The 18,391-nt window shown below is 30.8% G+C and overlaps 2 protein-coding genes across 3 annotated transcripts; both read right to left on the reverse strand.

Moving 5' to 3' along the window:
- Window positions 1-5,904: 5,904 nt before the first annotated feature.
- Window positions 5,905-10,348, reverse strand: LOC106670510. 2 transcript variants are annotated; one of them, XM_014400946.2, is made up of 4 exons: window positions 10,191-10,348; window positions 7,753-7,994; window positions 7,416-7,662; window positions 5,905-7,335 (listed from the first exon to the last, which is right to left on the reverse strand). In XM_014400946.2, exons 1-4 carry the CDS (start codon window positions 10,243-10,245, stop codon window positions 6,542-6,544), a joined length of 1,338 nt encoding a protein of 445 aa, XP_014256432.1. In that variant the 5' UTR covers window positions 10,246-10,348; the 3' UTR covers window positions 5,905-6,541. The 2 variants fall into 2 exon arrangements, with proteins under 2 accessions (XP_014256432.1, XP_014256433.1); XM_014400947.2 differs by lacking the exon at window positions 10,191-10,348 and adding an exon at window positions 9,668-10,002.
- Window positions 10,349-12,316: 1,968 nt separating this feature from the next.
- Window positions 12,317-17,448, reverse strand: LOC106670514 (BLOC-1-related complex subunit 8 homolog). The gene is made up of 5 exons (XM_014400950.2): window positions 17,323-17,448; window positions 17,090-17,210; window positions 15,421-15,598; window positions 14,915-15,022; window positions 12,317-12,772 (listed from the first exon to the last, which is right to left on the reverse strand). The coding sequence occupies exons 2-5, from the start codon at window positions 17,142-17,144 to the stop codon at window positions 12,604-12,606; spliced, it is 510 nt and encodes a 169-aa protein (XP_014256436.1). The 5' UTR covers window positions 17,145-17,210; window positions 17,323-17,448; the 3' UTR covers window positions 12,317-12,603.
- Between the last annotated feature and the right edge of the window lie 943 nt (window positions 17,449-18,391).

Genomic DNA, 18,391 nt, shown 5'->3' on the forward strand with positions numbered 1-18,391 from the left:
CCCCAGCTTTTAGCACAGCACCTTCTGCACCTCACCCCGGCAATTTTGTCTGCCTAGTGGTTTTAATTATATGTGAATTCCATGTGAGCCACTGGTCTAGTGTAATTCCTAGATATTTGGCTTCCTTGAATAATGGAATCAGTGTCCTGTTTAGGCTTGGAATTTTTATTTCCTTGTGAACGGACAATCATTATCGTTTGTGGGGGTTAATAGATAGCTCCTCTCTTTACACCACCTATCTACCAGGTTGAGAGCTTGTACACAGTCCATCATAACCTCTGCATGGCCTTTTACCACTATGGCAAAGTTCTCCACATAGCCTAGGCAGTGGAATCCTTCTTATTCCAGTATGTTAAGAATTCATCTAACAGTGTTGATCACAGTAGTGGTGAAAGAACCCCTCCTTGTAGGCATCCTCTGGCTGTTCTATCTTGGGTGGCTGTGCCACTTAGGGTGGATGTAACTATCCGTTTACTTATGCCCTCTCCCATCCATTGGCAGACCTTTATATTTTCACACATAAAAACATAAAAAACAAATAACTGTAAAAAAAAATTCGTTTCTGTGCAAACTAGAAGCAAAATTTAGTTATTACACCAATGTGATAATAGATTTTCTGCGTTATTATTAATAATACACACTGACAAAACAGGCAAATTATTTAATGGTTAATTCAAGTTCCAATGATGTGTCAAAGTGTTAAAACAAATTCAGCAATGTTCACAAAAAAGAGTGATCTCACTGTAAGTTATAAAATTATGAATTAGATTAACAATAAGATGAATAACATTGTCTAAATAAATTGATTTATATCCAAAGTACTGCCAAATTTGTTAATATGCAAACTTTTCAACTAGTAGTTTGGATATTAAAAATTTGTTATATAATTGTAAACTTTTTTTTAATACGTTATAATTAATCACTTCCATGATCAAACCTAAATACATGAGAAAAATTAATGAAAGTTTATTTTTGTTAAAAACTCGTCGAAGAAAAAGAAATTGTTCTAAATGAAAATATATGAAAAATTTAAAATTTCCCATTTTGAAAAATGCTGAACTGTATTAAAATAAAACTAAATTGCTCAATTAGCCGGAGTAAATTATTCGATCGAGTTTACAATAGATTATTTCTATATATGATAGTGCAACTGATATCTTCCATATAAACTAAAATGCCTTTTATTTAAATAATGTTAAAAAAATAGTAAAAATGTGAAAGTTTATAATGGGCTTAAATTCAAAATGTAATTTTGTTTATCTGTGAATGCCCAAGTGCTCTTAGAAAACGATTACTGTTTTAATTGGGTAACTTCCTTTTCAATAAAGCTAATCGATATTTTTATACTTTTAAGAAGCTTAGGAATTTATCCGAAACAACAATACAGAAAATGGAAAGATTTTGAATAAGGTATTATATTGCATGGACTTGATTTGGCACAATTTATATATATATATACATATTTATTTTTTACTTTTTTTATTTTTGTTGATATCCTCCCTTCATTATCGGCTGACTTGTTTATACAAGTAAACTATACTGTGTGAGATTTATTGCTATGGGAATATTGTATAATTTACCATAGAAAACAGTAATAAATTGCGAAATTAAATAGTCAATATTTGATTCGCAAGCATTAACAATAGATAAAATAAAAGACAAAGTTACTTATATCAGAAGTGTCATAGACATTATTTAAAACTCAATTTAAATAAAAAATATGTAGATAAGTTATTTATAGTCATAATAATATTAGGTAAGTGAGTGATAATATAACAAACACAATTATTACATGTGTTTATGAATAAAATTAAAATATACTTTTTATTGTTTTCTAATGTTTTGATGTGTTTTTTTTTCTCGTGTCTGTGAATCATTTACAAATCAAAAAATCTTTTTTTTTTATATCAGACAATAACATTTTGAAAATAATACAATTAGCTGCATAAGTTCTTAAAAAAGTTAGAATTTGCATATCATTTATTACAAAATAAACTTGATTTGATTTGTTTAAAAAAATAAAACTTCATTCTTATATAATAATAATAAGAGTGTGTGTGAGAAGAGTGTGTGTGCGTGCATGCGCGCATGCGTGTGTGTGTGTGTGTGAAGAAATAAAAGAAATTAATAAACAAAAATATAAACTGATATTGCTACTAAATTTTTATGTGCTACCAAACTTATGTTAATTTTATACTAAAAAAACACTCATATCAAAAAACTTGGATTATTTACTCTTATAACTGGAATAAACAATGCTCACAGTTATTCTCTATTTGTATTTTTTATTTAACACTGTAATATTTCCTTTTTTTTTATGTTTTATTATACAAAATTACTCTTAAATGTAAAATCTCAAGTGAAATTTACTTTTAAAAAATATATGTACGGAAAATTAAATATTCAGTATATACAAACACTGCTATTTCCACGTTGTATTTAATTTCCTGTTTTTTATTTACTAAAAAAAATAACGCTTTAATTGTATACAACAGATATTTTCCTATCATCATGATTTCAATAAAGTTCTCATGCATATTCCTAAGTTGCCTATTTCTTTGAATTAATATAAGTATGTTTATGTCGATAAATACATTTTTTTACTGTTTAACAATTTTAGGCGATGGATTGTATCATTAATTTTTGGACAAGTTGTCTGTTTTTGGCTTGCGCTGTCCTCAGTTTTATACAGCCTGAAGTTAGGCTCTAGAGACTGTCAACATCTAGGTCGTTTCATTGCAACACATGCAGTTTCAGCACTTTGCAACTTTCATCCTTAAATAAATTGATGAGTATTCAATATAACTTCATTACCCCTAAAGCTAATTGAGGATTGATGGGGTACTCAATCCGTCATCAGCCCTCTCACAATACACATTCACTCTAATAAATACACTATACATAGATACTTACAAAATGAGATATCTACCAACTACACTGACAGGCAATTACACGCAATTTATTTATTTTATTTTTTTTTTTTCATTTTTTCAATAAAAGAAAATTCTTCCCTTAATTTGTCTCATTGTTTTTATCAATAAATAAATATTTGTTTATGCTGTTTTAAATTGGGAATATCAATTAGAGGTAAACAAACTTAATCTTTAATCCAAAACAAGGATAAAGGATTTGTCAATGTTTATTCAGTCTCATTTGAATTTTGAAGCTATAAACTGTTTAGTTTTCATCTTTGCTTTCTTAATTTCAATTTTAAACTTAAAAATGCCACTTAGTGCTGAGGATGTTGTGCATGGTGTGGCACTTATTGATGATGGACGATCCATCAGGTATGCGGCTATTGCCATCAGAGTTCCGTACAAAACACTGCGAGATACAACATTTTCAAGAAACTGGGTCCTACCGTGGAAGGCCTGGTTCTAAACGCCCTGGGTAACAGAACCACATGATGACCGTTTTTTGACCTTGAGAATTTTGCAAAACCGGCACCTTACTCTTGTTCAAGTGATTCTTCAGCTCCAGGAAGTAGGAGGTGTCCAAATTTCTGAACACACTGCTCGAAGAAGATTAAATTAGTATGAGCTGATGGCTTTTCGCCCCGTAAGAGGACCAGAATTGACCAGAACACACTGAGTTGCACGGCTCGCATTTGCTCGAGAACACAGCCATTGGTATTTGGACGATTAATCTGCTGTACTTTTTACAGATGAGTGTAAATTTGCTCTACAATCTCCAGATGGGCGTGAAAGAATGTGAAGTAGGTGAAATGTAAGGTACGAAGCCTGTAATTTTCCCCAGAGTCAACCTTTTCAATGTAGCTCAGTGATGGTGTGGGCGGGAATCTCAATGGAGAGTCACACAGAGTTGGTTGTTGCTTGTGGAGGGGCTTTGATGGCCAATCATTATCTGGATGTAATTTTAGAACATCATGCGTTGCCTATCCTCGATGAAATCAGCGACAATCCTATTCTAATGCATGATAATGCCCGTCCACATGTCGCTTGCATAGTACAAACGTACCTTCGACAGCATAACAACAGGGTCTTAGCCTGGCCAGCCCGGTCTGCAGACTTGAACCCCATCGAACATTTATGGGATAATCTCAAAAGACGAATAAGAGCTCGTCCATCACTTCCTGATACACTCCACCATCTTGAAAGGACTCTTCGTGAAGAATGGGCTAACCTCCAGCAAAGAGACATTTCCAGACTGGTAGAAAGTATGCTGAGGTGTCTTCGAAATGTAATTAAGGCAAGAGGAGGAAATAAGCGATATTGAAATGTTAATTAAAAATCGAAAATAGATTTTCCATCTTTTTTTTTAATCAGCAATTTACATTTTTTAACTTTTTTAGACAAAGTTCCAATTATTAAATGTTAAAAAACGCGAAACTTTGATTTATATATAAAAATATATACAAATCAAGTTATATTACAAGTGGGTGAAACTTTTGCCTGTCAGTGTACATACTATAAAACACCCCCCCCCCCAAAAAAAAATCGAAACAGGGGATCCAAAAACTTCTTGCTTAACTCAAGCACAATTTTCATAATAGGTTGCAGCCCTACTTGATCTCTTTGCAGAGCCAATGACACCCTTCAATTGAGTGGGTCACATCAATCAACTTTTCTCTACAATGTAGTAGGTATTTAGTATCTATTATTTTAATTAGGTAATGCAGTTGGCAGAAATTATATAGTTTTTGCATCAAATTAACCCTTTCTTAAGAAGAGCAATAAAAAACAAAAAAACTCATTTTTTTCAAAATTAATGTGTTTTTGTACTTGTATCTCCAGGGATATAGCTTTTGTCCATCAAATTAACTCTTTTTAACTTCAAATTAAACTTTTTAATTTCAAATTGTCACTTTTTAACTTCAAATTAAACTTTTTAAACCGTTTTATTAATTTCAATCTAACCCTTTTTAACTTCATATTAACTCCTTCTTTAAAGCAGTAAATCATATATTAAAATAAATAATTCTTGTTTTATAGAATAGTTAAAACATTTTTTAACAAAAACTAGAATTTGCACTATCAATTAAAATGGTAAATAAATAAATTTGTTCTTGATTGAAGAATTTGGAGATGATTTCATTTTTGAACCTTCTTTAACTTCAAATTTTAAACTTAACTGGTTAGGGATGGTTGGATTATGGTTTTAAGAGGGGCGTCGGTGGCTGCAACGGTCTAGGTGTAGACACAGCGCGCTCATCACTGTAAGGTAAAGGTCCTGGGTTCGAATCCAGCAAGCCTGCATTCGAACCCGACATATTTACAAATGGGCTTTTTTTTCAAAAACACCAGCACCCCGAGGGTTGATAACCCTCATAAAAAAATTTTAAAAAAACAACTAACTTAAATTTAACTTTTTTAAATTCCAAATTAACCCTTTCTTTAAAGTAATAAAAAACCTTAAAATTCACAAGAAAATTAATCATAATTAAAACTAAAAGTCATATACATTTAAATATAAAAAATAATTTTTCTATTATAAATTTCAATGTTTTCTTCTATTTCGACCTCAACAGTTTAACTTATGATTTTTCCTTCTTATTATTTAATTTTTTTAATTTTCTTATTATCCCACCTTCAAGAAGGAAAAATCAAGATAAATTTCAATTTTATTTTCTTTTTTTAATTTAAATATTGGACTCTTCTATCAAATACCATTTTTTTTATGTGCCAAAAAGTACTGATCTAACTCACCAGGATAGGAGGATACAAATAGGGGCTTAACTATTTCAAATGTCAGATACTCATCAAAGTACATCCTTTGAAAGGTTTTATTAGCGTGGTTTTTAAGTTTTTTTTTTCCTTTTAAAAAATGGGTTTAATTTGGAATTTAAAAAAGGATAATTTGAAGTTAAAAAGGGGTAATTTGAAATTAAAAAGAGTTAATTGAAACTTAAAAAGGGTTCATTTGAACAAAAAAGCAATAAAAAAATAATTAACAGCTTTTTTATTATAAATCATAATAAATACACGTAAAATTTTAATGGACAATTAATAATAATTTGATTTGTGTAAATGGGAGTCCATAAGGCTAGAGTGTAACACCCTAACCCATCGACTGCTGCGATCCACCATGAAAGATTTAAAGGGTACAAATGTGCACATTTAAAAATAAATTAAGTTCCATTCTAGCAGAACACTTATCTAAGGCAAATTAAAATGAGTATAAATTTTATAAATTAAATAAGTCACATAAAATATATACAATATATTCCTAGTAATATAACAAAAATAAATTAATATTTTAACAATTTAATAAAATGTAATAATACTTAATTCTGGCTTGGATTCTTTACAAAGAATTTACAATAAAAGAACTGATTGTTGACGATTTACATTGAAATATATACATTTAATTTTTTAATTGTGATTCTTTCATAGTGCAACTGTCTTTTATCAGCACGATTTAATGTACAAATCATATATTATCAGTCTTATGACTTCATAAAAACACAATCAGCCACTACATTGCAAATACAATTATGATATTTTAAATATTGTTCTTAAGTAGCTGACCTTCAATGTAAATGTTTCAAATTTTACAAAAATAAATAAAAGCGTGCTGAGTATTACATGGAAATATCCTCGAAGAAGTCATCATCATAAACATCTGGAAAATCTAAATCGCCTGTATTATTTCCGTATGTTAACGCATCGAATTGGTTTAAAATTGTGTCTACCTGGTTTTCAAGATCAATTATATTTAATGTATTCTGTATCCGTTCTTTGAGCGGTGTTTCGATTGCATCGCTGATCTGATATCTCAAGATATTGGGCAAAAAATTAGCGACAAATTCCAATAGATAATCGAACGTTCCTAATCCGTTCATTCTTAACTGTATATTTCCGATTTTCAGTTTCAATTCTTCAAGGACCGGAGTTTTTCTTATGTCCAGGCTTTGATTGAATTTTGTTTCAATTTCCATATGTTCGATAGTAAAACTTGTTATACCAGGTGATGCTAGTTTTTTGACTCCGGGTATTTCCCATTTGCACTGCCCGTGCAATCTTCTTGTCGATATATGTATATATGTAGAAAGGGTATTGTTGCTCATCGTTACAGTGACGTTGCCGACGCGAAAAAAAGTGGCCAATCCAGAAATCCAAATATTCGTTATATCAACTCCGAATATACCCGGATTATAATTGTAATCCGGTATTTTATACGGATCGTAATCGTTTTCCCTCACATATTTCCGTAGTTCTGCGACGATCAAATCAAATGGAGGTATAGAATTGGGGAAGGTCTGTTTCAAAGATTTTAGAATTTTGTTGATATCTGCTCTAACATTTGTATTGACTTCTTTCAATATATAAGGCTTTACACTGTCAAAAACAAAACTGCTAAGTGCATTTATCATCCCTGGAAATTTTTAAACGAAATCAAACTTTGTTGAACTGTTACAAGCAACTATATAAGAAAGATGAGAATGTTACAATTACCTTGTAAAAGTGATGCAAGAAAGCCAACGTTTTTAAAATCCAGTTTCATATCATCAAATGTTATGTCCATCTTTATGTCTGTCGCCTCTAAGTTACCCAAATGAGCTACTTCAAGCAGTGCCAACGCCTCGAAATACACACCTACTAATGAAATATTAAATTTGTCAGAGCGCACAGAGCCTAAAAGTGGCATCATAGTGTAGTTTCCGCGGATTTCCACTCTGGCGTATTTCAAGGCAGCTTCTACCTAGAATGTTTGAAATTATTATTACAAATTTATTTTTCACACGTTCACATTTTGATTTTGCACAAATTTAGATTAACTTTATTGCTTTACCTGCATTTTAGCCATGTTTGAAAAGACTTGATCGATTCTAAATTTAGACAAACCGTGTACAGTCACGTTCTGCAAGTTAATTTTAACGAGCGATTGTTGAAATTTTATATCAGGAATAGGCATGGGATCCGGAATCGGAATTCCTGGCAGCCCAACTGGATCCGGCTGTTTGTAATGTTCTATTATTTGCCTTATATGGTTGCTAATACCGCTCCCGTTTTCCTCTTCTTCCATAGAAAATTCTACACAAAGAACAAAATCAAATATCAGGATTAAATATATTCTAAACTTATTCATTTATTTTAGTAAAAAACATAAAAACGAAATTTATNTAGTAGTCATAATTGACCGTATTAATTATTTAAATTAATTCTACTTTTTATCTGAGGATTTGGTTGAGATGAAAAAGCTAGTGTCACAAGCGGGATTCGAACCCACGATCTTCGGCTAGATACGCCGCTGCTCTACCACTCGAGCTATTGTGACTTCGATCCACTCCGTTTTATACCTCCATCACGTGGTTCTAGGGCTTAACTGATCTTGATTCATGGTATATTTAATGTTTCCATAAACCCCTCTCACACAACACCTTTTATGCTAATAAGTACATATATTCGACAGACTAGAAAAATTGCTTCTGTACTCAAGACAGGTAAAATGACATTTTAGAATATAACTTTTTTCCTGTCAAATTAACCCTTTTTAATTTCAAATTAACTCTTTTTAGCTTCAAATTAACCATTTTTAACTTCAAATTAACTATTTTTCTCTTCAAATTAACTTTTTTAATTTCAAATTTTAAATAAAAATTAAAAATTAGATAAATTTAATATACAAAAAAATATTTTCAAAACTAGTTAAAAAATTTCTTAACATAAACTGGAATAAGGGTGAGTGTAATTTTGTTCCCTCCCCCCTCAATGTTTTTTTCATTTTGTTAACCATATTATCCACATTATTTAACCATGAGCAATTTATTTACTATCAATTAAAATTATAAAGAAATAAATTGATTCGTAGTTGAAGAAGTTGGAGATGATTTTGTTTTTCCGAAAAACGAAGTTCGGATATAGTATTTCTGCGAATTGAATACAGTTGGTTCAAATAAAAAAAAACCTTTCCACCATTGAATTTAGCATTTTAAAAAATCCTTTCGAAATATGAATGTTGACGAGTATGTTACCTTTTGAAATAGTTAAGCCCCTATCCTTATCCAGCTATAAGTTTATTTGTCTCAGTGTTTTTCTTAATTTTTTTTCTTTTTTTTATATAAATAACAAAGACAGAAGTTAAACTCACCCTGTATATTCCACTTTTTGTTAAGAAATTTTTTAACCTTACATAAAATATGAGACCAAGAAAAGACCTATATTTTTATTTCTTAAAAAATCCAGAATTAATAATAGAAGTTATTTTTTTATATTTTATTGTATAAAACTTTCAATTTTAATTGTAATTAATTTTCATATGTTGTTAAGTTTTTTACTTATTTAAAGGATTAATTTGAAATTAAAAAGAGTTAATTTTAAATTCACAAAAAGAGTAACTTGAAGTTAAAAAGAGCTCGTTTGAAAATAGAAAGGGCTAAATTGAAATATCAAAAATTAAATTAATTTGATGGGAAAAAGTTACAAATGTCCATTTCATGTAATTATTATATAATTATTTTAATATTTATATACACATATACAGATTTTTAAATTCTTTAAGAACAAAAAATTATGGAAAGGGGGTACTTTTCCTACTCAAGAAACAAATAATCCTTAATTTTACAATAAAAAAGCAAAATCTGCATTTTGTGAATTTCTATAAATTAAATTTGCTAATAAATAAAATAGACAAAATATAATAATATCAAAACAATTTACAAACATTTTAGTCATTTTAATTTAATTTAATATCGTAATATCACTACCGGTTCATAGTTTTCATAAAAATCCATTGAAATTCTCGTAATTTTGTAAGTGATAACTGTATGGTACCAAAAATACCACAGGATCTTCTCTACAAAAGCAAGTGGAGTTCATTGACCGACTTATGGAGTTTTTTTCAGCCCATCTCAAAAGAATACTGAAATAATCCCGCCCATGGTTTGTAAAAGATTTTCAAAATACCACGTTTCTGTCCAAATCTACTGGCATTTTACCATGAGACATTTTTCTTATACGTAGCATTACGATGTACTAAGAATAATATTGTAAATATTATAATCCAACAGATATTATTACAGACTATCATTACTATTTAAAAAAGGTGATAAAGTTGTTAAAGATTAATCTTAGTACCAAAAAAATAAAAACTCTACTTACGTCAATGTTACAGCATCATTCAGGTTTAGTTATAACTAGATTCTTAGCTGTTACATAATTAAAAAAACATTTTGGACAACCAAAGTTGACATTTGGCGCTTTAAATTATTAAATTGAAATGCAAATTACCTGTTGAATATCCTGCTTGAAGTAGTAAGAAGAGAAAAATAATACAAATCACCATCTTGGAACGACTGTCACTACAGTGCCTATTAGAGGGATTGAGGAAATTTAAACATTGCAGATGAATCTTATCATTGACTTTTGACCTCAAACTAGATAATATGATCTATTGAGTTGATATTGCTTAAAGATTTGGCGCGGTATGGTCATTTTACCAAACTACTATTGATTAATCCACAAGTGATAGTTTCCGTTGAAAGTACAAGGTTCATCTTCTGCCCTTGGAATGTTTTTTTTGTTTTTTTAATTACACAATTGAAAAATAGAGGACGCCTTGAAAAATATGATGGGTCCATGTCTGTAGAAACAGTTTTAATAAAAATTAATAAAAAAGAACTTCAAATTGGAAGTTGTTTTCCACCTTTCAGTCAGTCAATTTGTGAATTAGGTGATTAACCATTTGATCAGGAGGTTCACGTCTATTTCTTCAAGTTTTACCCATATCAGACACAAACAATGAGCACTATTATGAAATCACTATGAAAATCATTATATTGGTAGCTGAGCCTTTCAACTGACTTCTTGTGAGAAGTTACACAGAGAAGGTGGTCATTGGATGTTGGGAGTCATACAAATGTTTCAGAGGTATTCATTTTTCCGCCTGTATGTGTGAAGGATTTTGTAAGAGACATTTAATGTTCTATTTGTTTGTTGAAACAGTTTATTCCTTAATGGTCTTCCTGGGTCATTTTCTTCCTTTAGGTTCAAACCCATCGCTCACCCTAGGGCTCAAACTACCTGGAAACTCGTGTGATTTTAAAAAGAAGGAAAACATACTTTATAAAATCATGTGAGATCTTTATAACATACTTTATATAACTTTATATAAGTATAACATACTTTATAAAATCATGTGAAGTGACAAGTTTCCATTTTATTGAACTCAGGTGTATTAAATTGTTAGATTACCTTTATCCTCCGTTTTACAAACCGGTGAGGAGAGGGAGACAAAAATGATCCATAATGGCCAAATTTCTTATCTATAATGAATGCATTTATTAGCATGAGTCTTTGAGGGAACGGATGGGTTTGTGGCAGAAGATGCAGACCAAATTAGGTTAGTTTTGTAGGGTAATTGTGATTAGAGTGAAAGGGGGTGATAGGCACTGGTGTACTACTGGAGTACTAGTTACTCCCAAATTTTCTCTGTACATATTGCATGAGTGTATTTATTAGCATGAATAATGGCAGATCCTAAGTGGAATATCCAGAACACTGAGACCAGCCAAACTTAGGTTAGGCCACAATCTATGTATATATGTATGTACATATGCACACGAGCTGCAAAGCATTGTCACCATATGCAGAAGGGCCAATCAAGAAAGATAATAGAGTCCGAGAAGTTTCATAAAAAATTAAAGAACGCCAACCCTCCTATTGGAGAGCCAAATTTCTAAAAAGATTAGTTGTGAAAAATGAAATATAGATGAATACAGGGATCTTCATTAAACACTTCGAGGTATAGACTACATCCAAGGATTTTGCATTGCAATTTGTATTACCAGGGATTATATATGGTTAGTTTAGTATTAGGGACGAGTTAGGTTATATATCCAACATTTTTAAGTTTAATGATGAATACAAATATGAGGTTTTACATAATTTATTTTTAATCATTGCATAATTTATTTTAATTAAAATACAAAACAAAAAGAAATTAAGTTTGAATGTATAAAAAATTTCGCATAGGATATTAATAAAACAAAATAAATAAATAGATCTCAACCTTAAAAATTAATGACACACATAATATATGTGGTTTTGTTTTATTTAAATATTATCACATACCCTGGTTTTACAATTCATAACTGGTTGTTTGTACTGTAATTGTATCCAAACTATAAAGTCTATATCTAAAATAATAATTTTAGTTTCAAATGAAAATTAATCGAATTTGAAAGGAAATAGTATTTTTGTACTAATTATAACATCCGTTTTAAACATCACATGTTCAGTTACCTTTTTCTGACATCACATGCTGTCAAAGCGATTATGAGATCAGTTCGGATGGTGCTTTTATGAAGATTTATTAATATTCTAAATTATAATTACTACAAAAAATGCCTAGTGCATTTTTTTCGACTATGAATTACTAGTAGGATCACAATTATTTATAACTCAGAAACCAACATATTCTTGTAATAAAGAACATGTTGTTACAACCATGTACACTGTGCTATCTAATTTAAATGTATGCCTTAAAGCCAATTAAATATTTACTTTTTATAAAAGTAATTATACATATGGTCCTATATCATTTCAGAGCATGTTTCAACCCATTGATTTGTCGGTTGAATCCAAAACCTAATGAACAGCATTTCAAATGGTTCAAAAGATTTAATTATTACACCATGATTTTTCAATCATCTTCATCATTTGAAAAGTGTTGAGAATTTCTCGCTTGATTCATAATAGATTCCACTTTGTTAGCAGTCTCTCGCAGAGCGCCTGACAGTTCGGGCAAGTCAGGAAGATCGAGAGTTATATGCGCCGATAGTCTTTTGTACACTGAGCTCGTTTCCTTCGGCCTGAAATGATCATTAACCACTGAATTACTGGAAAATGGGAAGCAAGTTCATTACACAAATTATGAATTTGAGCATACATTTAAAATATCAATTATATCGAGAGGGGGTTCTTGAAGAAGTTGTAACAGAGTTACAGTGGTGCAACAGCAGAGGTCATGTCAACCCCCTGAGGTATCAGTTTGGAAAAAGCTCATTTGTAAGACCTCTGGGTTTGAATTCAGGGCCGCTGAGATTCGAACCCAGGACACTAACATTGATTTCATAAATCAATATCAATTGAAATGATGATGATTTATATTTAGCAAGCCCTCAGCTTTTATTTATTTCATTTTTTAAAACATCTAACTGGATATAGTTTCAAGTGTGTTTAGTCAATTTAACTGACTTCCAAAGGTTATACAGGTGCTTAAACAGAATGCAATAATAAATAAGAAAATACCAAAAACATTCTTGGGGACCAAGATAGTGGAATATTTGGAGAGTCCTTGCGTACTCTTAATTGCCATGCTTGCGGTTCTGGGTTTGAATCCCAGCATACCCAATGGTTTTTTTTATTTGGTCATCATGCTGTCCTGTATGATAGGAAATAATTTACTTTTTACTGTTGTTAAGTTATGAAAGATTATATTGATTTTTGACAATTCAGGTTAGAAAAGTTATTTTTCCTTATTCTGTGAAATTGTCATAATTCATTATGGACTGGGATAGAATACTGTACCCTTTAAAATGGATTTAATACAATTAAACATTAAACTGAACAAGACATTTAGTTGATATATTTTCAATCTAAACTTGTAACCCTTGAATGTCGGTAACTTCTGTAAATATAATTAGTCGGTCAAAATTATTTATTTAATAATTAATTTGAAGTACCATATTTTTAACTTGGATTTGACTTTGAGCTGGATTCACAATGTTTTTGCATGGCTGTTTTCAAATGCATGAGTTAGGTTACATATCCATGTTTCTAAATTTTGCCTTGAAACGGAGGAAAAATGCATGTTAAAAAATTACTTTTTTAAATTATTGAATCTTTGAAAAATTATCTTTCATTGAGTACAGTTTATAATACAGACACAATCCAGTGATAAAATTTCTTTTCTCAAAAAGTGAGAAAAAGTTTAATGTAAAAAGTTTTTATTAGATTAATAAAAAAATCGCCCATATAACAAAAACCTATTTATAAAACAATTTAAAACGTACAGCAGTGAAAATCATAATGACTAGATTCTAGGCATTTTTTGTGAGTCTGTTTTTGAATGCATGGGTTGAGTTAGATTAGATAGGAATGGTTAGATTATGGTTAGGGTCTGGTTACATATTGGATTTCATGTTTTATTCACAAAGCTGGAAAATATGTTATATAATTAATTGTAATAAGCAATTTTCTAAAGATTTTTTTTTAAATTATCTAATTTTAAAAAACTATCTTTCATTGAGTACAATTTATTTTATCTTTTCTTCCAGAAAATGAGAAAAATTTAATGTAAAAAGTTGTTGTTTTTATTAGATTACTAAAAATCCCCCATATAACACAAACTTATTTATAAAACAATTTCAAATGTACAGCAGTGAAAATTGTGACAAGATTACTTTAAAATTACATTAATATTTATTGCAGTACAGAATTTAACTTAACATTAGTCTAATATACAATTTAAAATTTATTTATTATGCTAGTCTATGATTAATTATGTTATTATACAATTTAATAGTTAATTTGTTAAGCTAACAATAAATTGGCTTATATATACAGTACTAGCACTTACCGGGGAAGGTGTTCAATAAAAAAAAGACAACTTTTTACATCAAGAATTTTAATTTATTTAACAACTTTTCTTTAATAAATAAAAGCTGCCACAATGGCGATAACATCGACGCTCAATGAACCAAGAGCTTTATACACTCTCAGTTCCAATAACAATAAATATATATATTTAAAAACTAAGATTTTTAACTTTAAGTATTAAGTATGAAAATATTTTAATTTTTCCCAATTTAAACAAGAAATTCAGACGATTATCTACTAAATGATAGTTAACTAACTAAATGCGTTGTGTTTTCTGACGGCATTCCTAATTATAAAAACATCCATTTTAACAAGAGATCAAATAAATTATAATAATTATGTTGGAACCTTACCTTCTACTTTCAATGTATTTTAACTGTTGTTTGAAGAAAACAGCGTCTCTTAACAGTTTCTGTGTATTGTCGAAACTTTCTTCAGCATTTTCGACTGACTTGACTGCGCTGAAATGAAACGATGTTACATTAACTTCAATACAATGGAAAACAAGGTAAGTTAGAATAGGTCATGCATGGATGAGCCAGAAGTCTACAAAAGTTACTTGTCAACTTCAAGGTCTGTAAAAACAGGATGGCAAAACCCTGTGAGGTCAAAAAATAAAAGACAAACCAACAGACCATCTCCCTTAATTAATCCATAATATTCTCATTTTGTAAATTTATTATATGTAACAAAATTTTTAACTAAATAATTGATTCTTGTAACTATAAAGATATTATTTTGTTTATTTGGTAAATATTTAAAAAAAGAAACTTTTGGCACACCTTGTATCAATGATGTTGTCAGTACTAAATATCAATTAAATTATATATTTTAATTACGATTATGATAGTTTACACACCTAACAGCATATTCCACATCATAACATCTCCCTTGCAATTCTTGGTTGAGTTTCATTACTTCAACTCTTTTATCTACCATTGGAGGTAACGCCTTTCGAACATGTTCCTGCAGTCTGTAGAACGCTAAAGACGGTTCGTTGGCGATTATGTGGATGTTTTCTGAAATTCGCTCAGTCGCTAAAAATAAATTATCAATATTTTGATATAAATTGAGCGCAAAATTGGGAGTTATCCTATTGAAATTTTCAAGCTAGCCAAACTCTTAAAAGCAATTTAGTGCTATTTTTGAGTTTAATTATGTTCAGATAGAAAATATACAATTTTTTCTTCCAAAAAAAAAGCATTAACATGGTGTCCTATAATCTACCATGACTAATGAAAAGAATGTACACCACCTTTGCATGCGCTTGCCTGAAATTAAAATGAAAAGCAATGAAATAAACTCAATTTCAACAAAATGTGTGTAACAATTTTAAAACAACAAACTTTTATGATTAATTTTTAAAAAATGCCTTAAGCATTTACATATGCTTAGGTCCAGGACACAAAGATAGCCCACGCTGATATTTTGTCTGTACATTACAATAGTGTGTTTTCATTAAGTTTTTTTAAAAATATAAATTACTTTTTCAGCTAAATTTTTAATTGAATCTTGTTATTTAATTGCCAGTAAAGTTTTAATCCCTTGAAATAATAGTAGTTGGTATTATCGATGTAAACTTTTGTCATGGATCATGCCAGTTGTTTGATGCTTTCTGAACGCGCAATATTAAGAACCAAAAATTTTAGCAAATCGATTTTGGAAATATCAAGAAACATAGGACGGGAATAAGACAGTCATTTTTACCTTTTTAAATAATCTAGAAACTACAGAAAGAAGAGGGCAGAAGGCCAGGTAGGCCATCTGTTTTGACCTGCAGGGAAAATACAAGCAATTTTGAGTCTCGCTTCATATTTGTTATACAGGTTGGGCCTGCCAAAATTGGAACAGCATACCCAAAGATTTGCTGTCGTGCTTGAGAATAATTCTTATATCGGACGGTATTCCTACTCGCTCCCTATTTGGAGCCAAGGAATGACACCCGTCAATTATATGGGACTTATTGAGCAACCATTCTCTGCATGCTGGAAACATATGTGAACTTTGGCCCAAATGTAAGTGTCTGTGTGTCAATTGCATACGGCTAATTCTAAGTTGGGTTAGGATTATCCTTCTTCTGCAGTTTAAATTCTCTGGGGGGGTCACCTACCGACTGTGCTCTCGAAGCATAAGAGCTTCTCGGAAGACCCAGTCCACTGACTATTTTTTAGCATATTCTTTATTGCTTGTTTAGCACCAGCGGGTTGGATCGTGTATAGTTTACTATCGGGTAGATAGCAATGTCTGGAGTGTGAGCCATCACATACAGCTCAGTGTTGTACACACTGTATTCCACAAAGTGGAAACTCCTCTACTGTACATGGTGCAAGCCACACCTTCTTCGGTCTTAGAAATGCCTAGAAATGTGAAGAAGCAAAAACCGATACACAAGTTCGGGGAACTTAGCGAGTTATAGATATGTCAATTAGTTCATTAAACTAGAAAACGAAATACAAGATGTTAAAAAGACTTGAACGATGCACGCAAGACCTGACTGATCTTTGCCTTTGGACATAATACCAATTTACCTTTTTTGACTTTGCCTTCTAAGTGAGGGTCTTTTTCATCATAAGGTGTCATCATGAAGTATTTTGATACAATTTCACGGTAAATCAGAGCCCAGTGATATTCATTATGCGATGAAGATAACTAAAAAAATAATAAAATAAACCGCTAAATATGTCAAATTTTATGAACTGTACACTGGTTGACTACAATATACACAATGACAATTTTAGTAAAAAAAATTTTGCTTGTTTACCTGTTTAACGGCCAAAATAAAATAAAGCGATCACATTTTAAGAATAGTCGAATTAGTTGAAGTTCATCGTGCAACCTCCCAGATAAGAAACAACCGTCGGTAGTTGATACTGTGATAGTTTGGTACTTGGTACTTTCGATGGTAGGGTAGGTCGATCAATCAGGTCTCCCGCCATGCGAATTTTCTTTTACAAACTCAGTTTTACGTCCTTACGCTAAAATAATGTATAGAAAATACATCTATTACATTATTAATTTTTAAAAATCATATCATTCGTTTAATGAATTTGTCTTAAATTAACGACCGTCCGTGGTTTTTTTATATGCGACTCTGATCATTTGACAAACAGGACTTAAAGTACATGATTAATAGTTTCTAGAGTTTATTTATTTATTTAACGGGCAAGAGTACATTTACAAAAAAGATATTGTACATATAAATGAAATTATACGCTTAAATGTACATTCTTTTAGTATGTAACATAAAATATAATATTTACATACAGCTGAGAGTATTTCACATAAAAAGAATGACTTGTAGAATATTATATGAAATAAGACAAATGTCTATTGATTTAAAACATAAAATACAAAAGGAGTTATTGCTGGTGGGCTGGATTGGTAGAAAAGCTCTGACATATCAAAGTTGATAGGTGGCCTCTGAGGATCTGAACTGTAGAAGAGGGATCATCCTTACCCAATTAAGAATGGGTGAGCTTGACACAAGTACACTTGATAATGATGTATACGGGTTCCAGGAAGTCAGGGCTTTTTGTTCCCCAAGGACAGCTTTCTGGCTTTCCTAGTTCCTCGGTTCAATGCAATCGACTCAATCCTTCTCCCAGTGTACTAGGTCATTGACTGTCGTCGCTACCATTCCTTTCCCTGGGTTTTCTTTGATTTCCAGGTTATTTCTCTAATAAGAGGATGGTTCACATTCGAAGATGTATGGGTAGCTGTTTGTTCCTCCTTGTTGCATAACCTACAAATGGGGTCATTATTGAATATACCCATGTTGGGTAGATGCTTTCTCAGATGTCAGTCGCCAGTTTATAACCATTACATCCCTG

The sequence above is a fragment of the Cimex lectularius genome, unplaced genomic scaffold, assembly GCF_000648675.2.
Source record: "Cimex lectularius strain Harlan isolate CLEC.00 unplaced genomic scaffold, Clec_2.1 scaffold31, whole genome shotgun sequence".
NCBI lineage: Eukaryota > Metazoa > Arthropoda > Insecta > Hemiptera > Cimicidae > Cimex > Cimex lectularius.